At 38.7% G+C, this 15,663-nt stretch overlaps 1 protein-coding gene across 1 annotated transcript in view; it reads left to right on the forward strand.

The window, feature by feature from the left end:
* Positions 1-15,663, forward strand: part of LOC132630807 (external alternative NAD(P)H-ubiquinone oxidoreductase B1, mitochondrial-like) — a 41,037-nt gene that overhangs the window by 12,694 nt on the left and 12,680 nt on the right. The window contains exons 2-9 of the mRNA XM_060346408.1: positions 6,794-7,067; positions 7,468-7,674; positions 8,214-8,464; positions 9,836-10,055; positions 10,577-10,681; positions 11,006-11,269; positions 11,661-11,782; positions 12,512-12,631. Of these exons, the coding sequence (XP_060202391.1) occupies positions 6,794-7,067; positions 7,468-7,674; positions 8,214-8,464; positions 9,836-10,055; positions 10,577-10,681; positions 11,006-11,269; positions 11,661-11,782; positions 12,512-12,631 (1,563 nt within the window). The remainder of the gene's footprint in view (positions 1-6,793; positions 7,068-7,467; positions 7,675-8,213; positions 8,465-9,835; positions 10,056-10,576; positions 10,682-11,005; positions 11,270-11,660; positions 11,783-12,511; positions 12,632-15,663) is intronic.

Genomic DNA, 15,663 nt, shown 5'->3' on the forward strand with positions numbered 1-15,663 from the left:
CATATTTATATACTTCCCTGTGCCGCGCTTCGATGACCAAGGCCAAGAATTTGTGTGGATTCATTTCCTTGTTGCAGGTATGTGACCTTTAAAATTATATGATTTTATTTGGTTGTCTTATCTGATAGTTATAAGCTTTCTATTTTTTTTTAAAAAAATTAATGTAGGCTTGGGAGCGAATTATACCGATGCAGCCACCACACAGGGCTCTTCAGTCACACATGGCCCTTGCACGAAAGTGGACTCAACGTGGAGTCCGCGAAAATGAGGCACGTGATGTGCTAGCCATATATAGGGATGTATTGGACAACCTAGCAGATGTTCAGGTATTTTATTATAATTATGGTTGTTATTGGCGTTTTGATATTATAGTTACGCTTATGTGTAAATTGTTTCTTTTATTATCATGTAATTTTATGTTCTTTCTATCATAGTTTGTGTGGTAGCCTTATTCAGAAGTCATCATCAATGGACTCCCCGAGTGGTGTCGGTGTGGCCGAGATATTTGGATGGCGCGGGTACCTCTCATTTGTGGAATCTATCGTGAGTGGCATATGGTAGACCGCATTCTCAGACAGTTTGGTAGGAAGCAACATATTCCGGGATCATGTGTTGAGATTGATCCTTTTCATTATAAACGTGACAAGCGGTATACTATAAAAGAGGAGGATGAACAAAATTTTATGCTTACGGACTCTTTATGGGCTGATCGTTGATGAAGGTTAATTCTTGCCGAGTATCAAGCTGAAGAGCCAGAGGCACTATTAGAGTACTTTCGTTGGTATCGACGTCACTCACGCAATTTCATAGGAAATCCCGCGGATAATGTGGTTAGAGGATACCAACACATGACAGGCAGGCATGAGGCATTGGTACGTACATTACAATGCATTAGATGTTTGATGTTTTGATATGTGTCTTAGACCACTATCAAATCTTATTATTTAATTTTTTTAGGCTTTAGGACATCAAGAATAGTACAGGTTGGCTCACGAGACTATCCAAGATCCCACCGTGTCTAATGAAATGAAGGAATTAGTAGAGAAGTTTAGCCACATTAATACAGAGTCTATGGCTGCTGCGTCCCTGGAGATGATGTTGAGTTTCGCTCCAAATTATACACTGCCGTCGGAGTACGTTGAACCGCCTACTGTGCATGTTCCACGTCCTAATGTACCTAGACCTGCGGTGCGTGGTAGAGGACGCCAAGCAGGTAACACACGGGGTCGAGGCCCTGTGGATCACCAGTTGGTTGATGAAGATGAGGTTCGTTTTGATCAAGATATGCCCAGCTCATCGATGCTTGCAGTTGATGATGCATATTACCCAATAATAGATTTTGATAGTCCAGCTCATTGATGTCTGCTCCCGAGGTTCCACGAGTCCAAACACCTGGTGTAATCACACCTGAGGGGCCTTTTCTGCCACTCGCTTCGTCTCAGCCTATTAGCCTCACAGGTATGGGCCAACGCTATGTTGTTCAGACAGGCACCTTTTATGGGATGACAACTGGTTTTCCTGCATTCGCTAGACATAGCTCTCCAAGTGGGAGGAGACTGAGTTTTACCGACGTGAGTATTCTAACCACTCAAATAGTTTGTATCTTGTTTAATTTCATTTATTTAATGGCTACCTCATGTGTCTATATTATTTATTTTGCATAGTCTTCCATGGCATTTGATGTTTGATCCTCACACCTTCCTATGCTGGATGTATAGACCTTAGAGCCACAGGGTCGTTTTTTTTTATCTATATAGTTAGATTAAGAAGTCTTTAAGGGGTGATATGGGTTCCAATCCGAGCTTACGAGTGATGTGATGACTTGTGGTTGTTATGTGGTGTCTTGTTAGCGATGTTCATTTTTGTTGGATTGTTTTGGTGGTTGTTGTTGGTAGATGGTATTGGAGGAAGTCCTTGTTACAGGAGAGATGCTGTCCGATTTTACGTAGAACAGCTACTTGTATAATTCTTCCATGTCTTTTTTTATTGTAGTACAAAAATAACTTCTATTTTGTATGGAATTTACAGGATACGGTAGTGATACAAGAGAAGGTTCACCAACGTAGATCTAAACGAGAGCACCGGCAAACTAAGTGTGGCACGGGGACAGTGTAAAAAATGTCTAGACTTGTGTTTCAAATAGTCACAAATTGTATATTTGATCATTGCACTTTATATGTAAACAGGGAGTATAAGTTTAATTTCAAGGCACGTTGGTCAATGTACTTTATTAGTAGGCTGACAAATAGTCCTTGCACTTTGAATTCAGGGCTGACAAATCGTCAAATCAGCCATGCAGTGGTAAAATCAAACAGTAGATTAATTTTTTCATTTCCTGCATTATTACATTTAGAAGTCCGTGATTCATTTTTTTATATCAGTTGAGGATTCCACTTTTCTATCTTGTATTCTGCACATCTCTCTTGTAGACTCCATTTCTCCACTTTTGTATTACTTTGAAAATAATATGGCGGAAAATTATGTAAGAATTAATTTATATTAAGGTGGTGAAGTTGAGAACGAAGAAGGTTCGGTGAGATATAACCATCGTTCGGGAGCGGGACAAAGGTTCCCAATCTCCTTCAAATACAATCGTCTAGAACGCGTTTTTAAAAGCAAAATGGCCATAACTGATCCTAACCTTTCAGTGCTTATCACTGGAAGATATCCAACGTCAATTACGGCCAGGGGATTTCCCATTTACGAGGAAACTCTTATTTCGGACGATGATTCCTTATCGTTATTTATTCGAAGTCCTGATATATTTAGCAATCATATTAGCATAGCGACACTTGACATGTATGCAACTGTTGAACACTTTACCCATGTTGAAGAACCCACTGACGATGAGTTTGATATTCGAGGTACTACGTATCTTCCCGCTATGAATATTGGGTTTGAAAGAGGTACACTTCAACAAGAAATAATGGTAAGAGTTGGTAGCGAATCACATAACTTTGGTTGGACTGTGCAGAGCTGTGATATTCCTGGACCGAGTAGTGCTCCAGGTACAGGTGAATTAGGTGGCGGCAGTATAGTTCGATATCGTCCTACTCAAGTGGAGTCATTTACGGAAAGGTAAATATAACGATGTTTTGTTCACTTAAAACTAGGAGACTTCTAACTAATTGTTTTTGAGATTTGAACGCCTTGAATTTTGCTATGTTTGTAGGTGTAACGATTTTGAAGAAAACCCCGTATTGACTCAGCTCACACAAATTGTGAGCAACAACGATGTAGCTAATGATCAATCAGATGAGTCAGATAGTGATATCCCATTAGATCACGAAGAAACAGACGACGATCACTCATCTGATGATGATGGTCATTCTTATGAAGACGTTACTGCTCAAGGTGGTGGTAACGTTAGCTATCATTCTAATGCGATTCCCTATTTGGATAACACAGAAGAAGGCCCGGATGATTTTGCCTTTATGAGAAATGACGGTCCAATTCGGCCTGCACTTTGGAATCGTAAAAAACCTGAATTTATCAATTCTGGCTAGTATGGTGGCAATGAATATTCAAAATGTTTCATTTTGTTTGTTGGCCCATGGGGTTGATAATTTTCCTTGTATTATGCAATTAAGTATGTTATTTCAGAACAAGCAGGAAATGAAAGGCGCAGTCAAACTATATCGCCTCAAAGAAAAGAAAGAGTTCATTTCTGATTAGTCCAAAGGTTATTTGCAAGCGTCATATGTTGGGATGTGAGTGGATGATCCGTTTTAGAGAAATTTCAAGTGGAATGTGGAAGGCAGGCAAAATGGTTATCCCACACAGTTGTCTCACAGATGATTACAGGATGGATCTTTCCAATTTGAACAGTCACCTGGTTGCTACTACGTTGATACCATATATTATGGTCGACCCCACACATAAGTATTAAGTCGGTTCAGGAAACAATAAAAGGGTTGTATGCGTTTACTGGACAAAAGGGGCGTAAGAAAGCTTTTGAAATGGTATATGGAGATTTTGAAAGCTCTTTTAAGATATTGCCCCGATACATGGCTGCCCTACAATATTTCAATCCGGGGACCGTTATTGAGTGGGAGCACCAGTTAACTACAATGCAAGGCGAACACATCTTCAAGTTTCTTTTCTGGACTTATAAACTAAGCATCGATGGGTTCAAAAATTGCAGGCCGGTCATTTGAATAGACGACACTCATCTGTACGGTAAGTATGAGATGAAACTGTTAATTGCTGTTGGAATTAATGTGAACAATAACATTTTTCCACTTGCAAATGTTGTTGCACGCGAGAGCTTTGAGTCTTAGACGTGGTTCCTTGTTGTTGTTGTGGAGACATGTTATTTGTGGGAGACAAGGAATTGGAATTATTTCTGACCTTCATCAGGGCATCTTGCAATGTGTCCAAACACATGATTGGTTACAACCACTATCCACACACCATAGGTTTTGTGTTCACCGTTTGAAAAGAAACTTTAATAAAAAGTTCCTCAATAGTGACCTTGAGCAACTAATGTGGCAGGCGGCTACAGAGCACCAGAAAAAGAAGTATAAAATGAGGATGGAACAAATCAAAAGATTGTCACCTCCAACGCATCTATAGTTAAATAATCTTCGGAGGAGAAATGGGCATTGATTAGTGACAACAGTCACAGGTGGGGAGCTATGACAACGAATGTCTCTGAGTCTTACAACGATTTATTGAAGAAAGCTCGTGGATTGCCTGTTTCTGCCATGGTCCGTCTAACGTTTAAAAATCTTGTTGATCGGTTTGTTAAGAGAAGCTCCCTTGCTGCTTTGTTGATTGCGGATAAAAAGTCTTGGCCGCTCGTTGTTGAAAAGAAGTTTGACGAATACTGGGAGAGGTCCCTAAAGCATACTGACATGCAGCAATACAATGCAGCTGAAGGGGTCTTTGAGATTCTGACATTTGCATACGAAGGTAAGGCGAAAATATCCATAAAGTCTCTGCCGAAGGTAAAAGTGTTCGCATGGGAAGTGGAGAAATTACCATATGCCTTGTTCACATGCTACTAAATTTTGTGATATCCGCGGAATTCAGCCAAAGACCTATGTTAGCAAGTACCATTGTTGCAGGTATTACAAACAAACGTACAATGGAAAATTTTCACCGTTGGGTGATGAGGCATATTGGCCGCCTTCTCCCTTCAGTCTAATTGCAAACACTGAATACGAGCGAACTTCAGGAGCGCGGAGTATAAACTAGAAGGAGGAATGATTAGCTCCTGCTCTCATGGCTAGGAAGTGTAGTACGTGCAAGCAAACAGGACATAACAAGAATCGCTGCCCCGACAAAAATCAATAGTTATTATTGCTTGTTGGTTTTTATGGTTTTTCCTAAGTTGTACGATCGTTGTTTCCTTATGTAATCTTCCAAGAATATGTTGTTGTCTTTATTGTAATAAATATATAATATGTCTTGTGGTGTTTAATTACGTATTTAATTTAACATTTACTATTCAGATAATGTGTGATGTTTATTTAATTTATATTTTAGTATTTTTTTTTTATGTTCACATATATCACACATTTTAAATTATTGTATGACTTTGTTTGAGTTAGTTATTATATGACTTGTGGCGTATGTTTGAGTTTTTTTAAAAAAAAACTTCACTGAAATTTTTTTTTGAAAAGAACTAGGCGGATATAATTTATATTTTGTAAAACGTGGAGCAACCAACGTTTTACAAATATTATTTTTTTTTCTAAATCGATATCTGACAAATGAAAAAAATTTGGGTATAAGGTAGCCCCCTTCACAATAAATCCCTTTTGGTTTATCGTGGAAAGGGCAACCCCCTTTGGTTTTTTTTTTTGGGCAAATTAATGCCCTTTAGGCTTCGGACTCGCAGGTTTCCCATGGAATTAGTCGAAGTGTGTGCAAGCTAGCTCGGCCAGCGCAAGTATAAAATATATAATCGCATTACAGGCAATTAGGTTTTTTTACATCTACAATAGTTGAGTATGCTCAGGTGATCATTTGTGGTTATGACTCCATATACTGGTTTATATAATGTGAAGTTGTATATAAAATGTAAACTCTTGGAGATCATTCTGTTTAATCTTTGTGGAGTATAGCTCAAGTAAATCGGATGTTCTACGAAGGGAAATTGTGCCCTATAGATTCCAAAGTGGGAATAGTCTTTAACGAGCCATGTTTGACAAATCACAATATAAATAACTATTTCTTTTACGAAGTTAGACTTGAATTGGTTCGACTTTGAATACTTCTGTCTCTTGACTAAGAAGAGACTATGGGTTCTTACTTCATTATTTGTCTTGTAGTTCTAGATTATGCCTCTTAAATTTTAATGAGGGAGATATGTTTGTCGCGATAACTATGGGGACAAATGCATCTTTGTTAGTGCTGCCAATAATGATAAAAATATAATTTCATTCAACTTATTATTTCAATTGAATTGAGATTTTTGTCTACCCTCTTATTTTATATTGCAAAATTTGAAACTTGGAATGGAAGGATTCAAACCTCTGAATAGCGGGACCAGAACTCGTTGGCTTACCACTTGGCCACGTCCCATTTAGATTTCTATTCGAAACTAGTAAAATATATTGCTAGTTTTGTCAATTCCAATAAATTAATCAAATTCAAAATTTGATTCAGATAGGAATCCAAAAGGTGGTAGGTAGTTCTGACCTGCTAAATTATAATCTAGGCCAGGACTCAGTTGAAGTGTTGATGCTTAATGAATGAAATGTTGTGGTTCTTTAAAGACTGATCTTTTTCTCCATATATGATCAAGGATTTTGCTACTTATACTTTTCTGCTGCTTGTTATACAGTACTGGAGGTCTATTGGTATATGCGGAATCGAACATAGAGAGTGGAAAACTAGTTGAAACGAATCAATCAAAACCGGAGAAGAAGAAAATAGTGGTGCTTGGAACAGGATGGGCTGGTACCAGCTTCCTAAAAGATCTTGATATTTCTTCCTATGATGTTCAAGTGGTTTCGCCGCGAAATTATTTTGCGTTTACACCTCTGTTACCTAGTGTCACATGTGGAACAGTCGAGCCACGAAGCATCGTGGAGCCAGTTAGGAACATAATAAAGAAGGTAAAGACAAGTTTTGATGAGGAACTTGTTTCGGGTGTCCAACACAAACAACTTGGAGCCTATCAGAATCTCCGGTTTTTTGTTTTCATAGCATTTACTCCCTCTGTCCCAATTTATGTGACACTCTTTCCTTTTTAGTCAGTCCTTGAAGGATGGACATCTTTTCATAGTTAGTAACAATTTAACTTTACACTTCCTATTTTACCTTTAATGAAATGATTTATAGCCACAAGAATTTCTATGGCTTATTTAAGACCACAAGTTTCAAAAGTCTTCCTTTCATTCTTAAGCTCCGTGCCCAGTCAAACACTTTCACATAAATTGGGGCGGAGGAGTAGTTATTTTCATTTGAAGATTTTTCTGCCTCTTCCTGTTTAATTGTTGTTATCTGGTCTGGCAGAGAAGTGGAGAGATTAATTTTTGGGAAGCAGAATGTCTGAAGATTGATCCAGAAAACCACACAGTATTTTGCCGTTCTGGTATCAGTGATAATTTGGCGGGACATAATGATTTCAACCTACAATATGACTATTTGGTTATAGCAGTTGGAGCTCAAGTGAATACTTTCAACACCCCAGGTGTAATGGAACATTGTCACTTTCTGAAGGTAGCATTTTCTTTCATAAAGCCTTTCTTAACTGTGATGCATGGGATTTCTGCCCTATGTTGCTCGGACTCTGTGAAAATGCTGCCGCACCCATGTCGGATCCTCCAAAAATGAACTACTTTTGTTTTGGGCTTTTTTCATTTTTGGCCCGTCAGCCGAAATTTATTACTGGCGCTAGTCAAAATATACAAAACTTATACACTGATTCTGTATATTATATGTATATTATATATTATATGTATATTTATTTATACGATATGTATTTATTTGTGTACATATACTCAATATGCAAAGCCTATACATTTTCTTGGCTATTTTGTAAATTAGATCACTGAAAGGCATTGGACTGTAATTATTTCTTTTGTTTTTTGTTGGTGCGCACCCAGTGATATTAGTGAAGAGTTGGAACGACATTTTCTACCCCTGCAAGGGAGGCGTTCTATGCATTTTTGAACCTGATAAGATTGTGACATCTCATATTTTTCTCGAGGTCCTAAATTTTCCTTTCTCTGAAGATAAATGAATCATGTCTCGTACAGGAAGTGGAAGATGCTCAAAGCATACGCAGGGCAGTAATAGATTGTTTTGAGAAAGCTGTTATTCCCGGCCTAAGTGAAGAAGGGCGAAGGACCAACCTCCATTTTGTTATAGTTGGAGGGGGTCCAACTGGAGTGGAATTTGCCGCTGAGCTACATGACTTTGTTCATGAGGACTTAGTAAAAATATACCCTTCGGTTAAAGATTTTGTGAAGATAACATTCATCCAGTCCGGAGATCATATCCTGAATACGTAAGATGCACCATTCCGAGAATTACTTTACCACTGTTTTTAATGCATGCTAGGCAATGAATGTTGCTCAGACTTTCTAAAAATGTTGCAGAACCTGAGTCGGATCCTCCAAAAATGCACTACTTTTGGAGGATCCAACACGCTCCTGACGGACATTTTGAAGAGTGAGCAACATGACAACCTTTTTGGTGTCAATGTGATGTTAAAAGATTTGAGAGTAAGGAAGACAGAGAGGTGTAAAGAGAGTCAAATCCCTTATGCGGGGTCAGATGTGGAAATGGTGTGGATGGTCAAGTGATGAAGGACAAAGCACAAACATAAGTTTGATTCTAGTTGGTAGACTTCGTGTTGGGTGAGAAACTTGGAATTTGTGCTTGAAGCTACACGACTTCATTTTGAAGACCTAGCAAAGATAAACCAGCTTCTTTAAGACCAATTATCTATAACAGATATATGCATTAGTTAACATCCTACAACATGTCAAAGTCATCGAACAGGGAGGTAAACGAGAGTTGGGAGCCAGAAGGAAAGAAGATCAAGAGTATAAATTTAGAGTTTTAAGGGGGCTTTTACAGATCACATAGTGAAAACCTGCACAACATTCACCTAATTCACATGATGTCCTTATTGCGGGCACACCTTTATTATACTCCCTTCATCCCAATTTATGTGACACTCTTTCCTTTTTAGTCGGTCCCAAAAAGAATGACATCTTTCTATATATAGTACTTAACAATTTAACTTTAGACTTTTCATTTTATCCTTAATGAGATGATTTATATCCACAAAAATTCCTATGGCTTTCTTTAGATCATAAGCTTCAAAAGCCTTTCCTTTTCTCATAAATTCCGTGTTCAGTCAAACACTTTCACATAAATTGGGACGGCGGGAGTACTACACATACACTTCCTAATAGAGTTTTTTTTTTCTTGTTTGGGAAAACTAGAGACACATGTGGCATTCCATTCGTGGAGTTGCAAAACTCAAAAATGTTACTCCCTCTGTCCCAATTTATGTGATATAGTTTGACTATGCACGGAGTTTAAGAAAGCAAGGAGGACTTTTGAAATTTGTGGTCTAAAACAAGTCATAGATATTTGTGTGGTTGTAAATCATTTCATTAAGGGTAAAAGGGGAAGTTTTCAGTTAAATTATTTCTAAATATAGATATGTATCATTCTTTTTGGGATAGAATAAAAAGGAAAGTGTATCACATAAATTGGGATACAGGGAGTATTGTTCTAGAGGGTTTTCGTGTCATTTGTTTGGAGAATAGAATCAATTTTCAGATCATAATTTCTACTCACTTAAGACACAATTTCAATGAGATTGAATCAACAGCGGTGAAATCACAATTTTATGTCTTTGCAGATATGATGAAAGAATAAGCTCATTTGCTGAACAAAAATTTCAAAGAGATGGCATTGAGGTTTTGACAGGTTGCCGTGTCATTAGCGTCTCTGATAATTTCATCAACATGAAAGTAAAATCTACAGGAGAACACGTTGAAGTACCCTGCGGGATGGTTGTATGGTCAACTGGAGTTAGTACCCGCCCATTTGTGAAGGATTTCATGGAACAAGTTGGCCAGGTACTTTGCATTTTCTTTGTCTTGTTAGGGTTTGTCCTGAATTTCCTACCTTATTTGGGTTCTACCATAATTGTGTTTTACTTCAAAAAGGATTTCTTGGTAGAAAAGGTTTTCTTTGTGGAAACGGACTTTTTCTTCTCATACACAACACAATAACATCCGCAATGTACAAGAGTCTTGTTTAGGAGATATTATTCTCTCAATAGGCTTTATCTTTTTTATATTAGTTGTTCATATGTAGGTCACTTGACCAATTCATATCAATATTATGCTTTTTAAGTATATTTTATTTGTTGTCTGATTCATTGTCATTCAAAGTTTACAATTGTTAGCTTCTGCATGACGCCCTGTTATTTCGATCCCAACATGTCTTAGTGTTCATGGGGTTCTTTTACCAAATGCATACTTAAAAGTTACTCTTTTTGCCTCTTATATTCTGAGATTTGCAAGCTTCCAACTGGATAGCACTGCAAGTTTAAATTAATTATGACCATTTAACATTTTTGTTTCTCCTATTGCAGGAAAAAAGACGTATTCTAGCAACTGATGAATGGTTACGAGTAAAGGGCTGTAGTAACGTGTACGCTCTTGGTGATTGTGCATCTGTAGATCAACGTAAAGTCATGGTAAAGAAGCCTTTGTTCAAATCACTATACCAAAATATTTCCTCAATTTGATCTATAGTATAATCAATTCTTTTTCTGTATTATATTTTTTCTAGATCTTGACAGTTAGTCCATGCTTTAGGGTCCGTATGGATGATAATTGCTAGTTTATTGTGCCATTTATAAATGGTTTCAAAAATGATTCTATGAGCTTGAGTGTTTCATTTCATCATTCTTTCATAAAGGAATTGGATCTCTAGATATTCGTTCTAGATAATGGTATACTAAATTGCTTGTCTTTATACATTCCCCATAAATTTTCATTTGTGAAATTATGCGGTTTAGGAAGATATTTCGGCCATTTTTAAAGCTGCGGATAAGGATGATTCTGGAACTTTGACCATCGAGGAATTCCGAGATGTCCTGGATGACATAATTATCCGTTATCCTCAAGTGGACTTGTATCTGAAGAACAAAAATTTGTTAGCGGCAACAGACTTATTAAGGGATTCAGAGGGAAATGAAAGAGATGAGGTAGATATTGAAGGTTTTGAATCGGCCCTTTCTCATGTAGATTCACAGATGAAAAGTCTACCTGCCACAGCTCAGGTACTTCTTACGTAGTTCGGCTTTCATCCCCCCTCCCTCGTTTCACTCCTTCTTCTGCTTTAGTAGATGTTTGGACATAGATTTTGTTGAAACTTGGAAAAATGAGTTTTGAAGTTGAAGATAAAAAATGATTTTTGTATGTTGAAGTTGTGTTTGGACACGCACTTCACTTGAAAAAAGTTAAAAAGTTCTGTGGCCGGGAAAAGAACTTTCACTTGAAAAACTGGTGAAAACTAATTTTGAAACATGGAAAAATCATCTTAGAAAACAAACCAAAAATCAGTCCCATGTATAAACAAATAATGTTTTGAAAAAATAATCTAGAAAAAATAAAAACATTTCTATGGACAAACGGGATCTTAGTTCCATTTCTTATCTTTGAACATGCTAGGTTGCTGCTCAACAAGGTACATATCTTGCTAGATGCTTTAACCGCTGGGATCAATGCAAAACTAATCCTGAAGGCCCTCGTCGTTTTAAGAGCTCTGGACGTCATCAATTTCTACCCTTCGGGTATATGCTTACCCTTTCAAAACCTTTCCTTTCCTTATTTTCCTTGTTTGCATGGAGGCATACTAGGATACAGTGGCCGAGCCAGGATTTTTACTATGGAGATTCAAAATATAAAGAAGTAAATAGACGAAGAAGCCAAGGGGATTTAACATATAGTATATATACATAAAAAATAAATCGACCTATCTACACATTGTAATTTTCCACCAAAGCAGTGTCAATTGATTCCCCTTCAACCAAGGTGGCTCCGCTGCTGGGATAGCCAACTGCTGTGTTCTTGTTCTACTTCTATACATGGCAATTGCTAGTTCGTTGCATTTTCTATAGGGGTGAAGCTGAAGTATGATCAAAATTTCATTCTTTAGAAATTGGTCTTCCATACAACAGAATCTGTTTTGTTAAAAAACCATTTTTGTCTTTAACAAAAGAACAGAAATGTGGTCGCCAGCCCTTGATCATTTCTGCTTCTGTCTGCTGTCTGTTTAACGTAAAGAACCATCGAGATTATACTTATCACTATATCAACAATTTTTTGGATTTATTAGCTGCTCATGTAGTTTATCGACACTTTGATATTGGCGTCTGACCTCCTTTTCCCGTTGTTAAACAGATACATCATCTTTCTAATAAATTTCGTTATGCTACCATGACCGAATATCTAATGGTTTTAACGTAGGCGGCAATCCTCTCTTTTAGGTATCTTTGGCTTAAGAATATGTTCTATTTCAGGTATCGCCATTTAGGGCAATTTGCCCCTTTAGGTGGGGATCAAGCAGCAGCAGAACATCCTGGAGACTGGGTTTCTATGGGCCATAGTACACATTGGCTATGGTATTCTGTGTATGCAAGGTAATAATTGATAGCCTCCGTGAGTATGACTTGTTTATCATATTAAGTTAGTTACTCCCTCGGTTTCAACTTACGCATCCCTTTCAGTCTATTTAAAAAATTATGCCTCTTTCTATATTTAGCAAGTTTTTAGTTTCAACATCCGCATTTTACCCTTAATCACTCAGAATGACGTGACTTACATAGACCTTTAGTTTAAGATGTTTATTAGTATATATACATTTACTTAGTGTTTACCTTATATGTGACCTGACCAGTTAGCGTAAATATTTTTACAGTGCATATAAAGCTTAAAATGGTGGTTAATTCCTTAGGACTAAGTTAAGATTTATTGAATAGTGTAAGAATCTTTACATAATTATTGTGTTTACCCCGAATTTGAATAATCAATTAAATTTATGAGTGAGGTATAGGATATGTGGTTAAGCCTTAATCTATTCGGTAGAAAAAAGATATATAAGGATATGCTATGAAGAAGCTAATAATAATCAGTGATTTACTATTTATATATGTATCTAATAATATATGAATATGGTATTGTTTGATTGAGTAAATCTAAAGAGGGACACAATTGATACGGACCAAAACCAGATATTAAGAGGGAGAGATTTATATATTCTTGCTATTACAAATGTTCTAGAATTCAAGAAGCCAACCCTTGAAAGTAAAATAATGTCTCCTATTTATAGCTTTGCCTTATGGGCCTCTTACAATATAAGCCCCTTTTGAATAAAGAAAAACCCTAAAAAGGATAAGGTTGGATCGTACGGTCTGACACCCGTCCGATTGGTAGTACAATGTGGCAGAACGGTATTGACGCGTGGCAACGGATCACCCGGATCAACGGCCACGATCAACCGGACCAACAGCCACGATCAACCGGGCAAACGGCCATGATCAGCTCGGCTAAGAAGAAACCGAACTAAACGATGTCCCTCGCTTTCTTCAGATCAAGCACTTCTCCGGTCCCAAAAGAAAGTCTTCATGCCCGAGCTTGTTTCTTTATTTCCTTGGTATCCAGTCCCACCGGTCTAGCATATATCCGATTTTTACCGTATACAGATAGTCTCCACACTTTCCGGACCGTAGTTATACCGGAGTAACGGGAAGTGGATGAATCAAGAAACCGGTGGCTCCATTTGTCCGTCGTTATCTTTTCAATTTGGCGGGAACAGTTGCGTCACGTCCCTCTGTCATCGGCCACGTTTCTTATCCGTATGGTTAGCACTGACAACCGCCGTCACACACGTTGTTTCAAGTCACTTTTTATTAATTATGGGACACGTGGCTCTCCCCGGTTGGCTGGGATCTGTAACCGCCTCGATCCATGTCTATATAACGTCTTCAACAGCTTCATTTGTTCATTTTATGACTTATTTCGTTCTCCATTTCCAGTTCTTCACTTCACCTTTCCATTTCGTTCTTCACTTCTTTTTATTTCTCTTCATTTCATCATCTTTTAACCTGTATTTCTTGTTGATTCATTGCTGACATTACGTGAACGGAAACAGCTTTGCCAACTTCTTCACTTAGCCATTTTTGTTGAGTATGCTGCTGCTTCTTCTTACCTTACCATTTTGAATTTTTTCTTCGCTGCTCCCTTACTTTGTTTTCTTCCTTTTCGAATTCGCTAAACCTCCTTCATAACTTTGAAATGTCTGCTAACACCGAAACCACCTCCCATGACGTTCCCTCGGTTTCTTCTCAAGGAACCGAGCCAACTTCGCAACCTAAAGGGAAGGTCACCTATGAACCTACTGCTTCGGACATTGTACCGTCCAAACCTAATTACAACAAAGATTTCGAGGTCGAGAAACCTTCTTTGGTTTCCGATAGAGGGTTTGACGTAAGGCGGTATCCCTCGTCCATTACTGAGGACAAACTCGATTTAGTCCGGACCGATTGCGGATGGGATAACCGTCCGGTTCACGTTTTCGCCCTCGGACCAGATGAGTCAGTCACCGACCATCGGGAGGGCTTTTTGTACGTTTATACTTATCCTTTCACCCTCAAGCTCGACCCCCCGATTGATCCGGTCATTTTAGATATGTGCCGAACTTACAACGTTACCTTGGCCCAGATTGGTCCGATAGTTTGGAGGACCGTGGTCTGCCTCCGGCTGTTGGCCAATAATATGACAAAAGGAGTTCACGCTGGCCCATTTCATACGGCTATACTCCTCAAGGTTGTTCCAGGGCGGTGTAATAAAACTCGCAAAGCGTAGCCGGAATTCGATTTTTTCAAAAATGGATGAAGACAGAGACCGGGGCTGGTTGGAGCGTTATGTCCGGGTGAGGACCGAGGACATCATTCCAGCCAGTAACATGCCTTTTCCGGAGTGGTGGAATGATAATCGTAAGTCCCAGTTCTTCTAATAATGTCTTTTGAATGCTTTGTTAAACTCCAGCTCTTCCACATTCTCACTACTTGTCCTCTTATTTATACTAGCCGTGGGTTGGATACCTCCAACTGTCCGGAATCTCAACGAATGGGTTACTGCTCTCCTTAGCCAACATACCCACGACGATCGGACATGGGGACTCCTTTCTCGTGGCCGATGGATCGCCCAAAACTACAGTAATACTTTGCTTCTATTGGTGTTCATGACATTTTTCTACCTCTCCTTTGTGTAACATCTTCGGCTTTCAGGTTTGCCCAAGGGTTCGGTGAACCCGAGACCGGAATCAGTAGTTGAACCCGCTACGTCGGCACTCGAGTTCGATTCAGCGGGTGCATCCCGTATCCTTGCTGCCGCCAACAAAAGAAAAAAGCCGTCGGACAAAGGGTAGAAACCGAAGAAAAGGGCGAGGAGCGTCGTTAGGGCTTTAAGGGATGAAACAGAGCCCGAGCTCCTCGTTCGGAGGATCAGTGTGGTCCCTTCCGTTGCTTCCATTCCGGAGGAGGGCATCACCGTTTCATCACTTCCTTCTGCCGGGGAAGGACCTTCAGCTCCGTCATTACACACAGGTAGGGAAGAAATTCATTACCCGTCTCCTCTAAGGTCGATTGAATTCGTTGATATTTCAGGTGAT

The sequence above is a fragment of the Lycium barbarum genome, chromosome 1 (genome assembly GCF_019175385.1).
Source record: "Lycium barbarum isolate Lr01 chromosome 1, ASM1917538v2, whole genome shotgun sequence".
NCBI lineage: Eukaryota > Viridiplantae > Streptophyta > Magnoliopsida > Solanales > Solanaceae > Lycium > Lycium barbarum.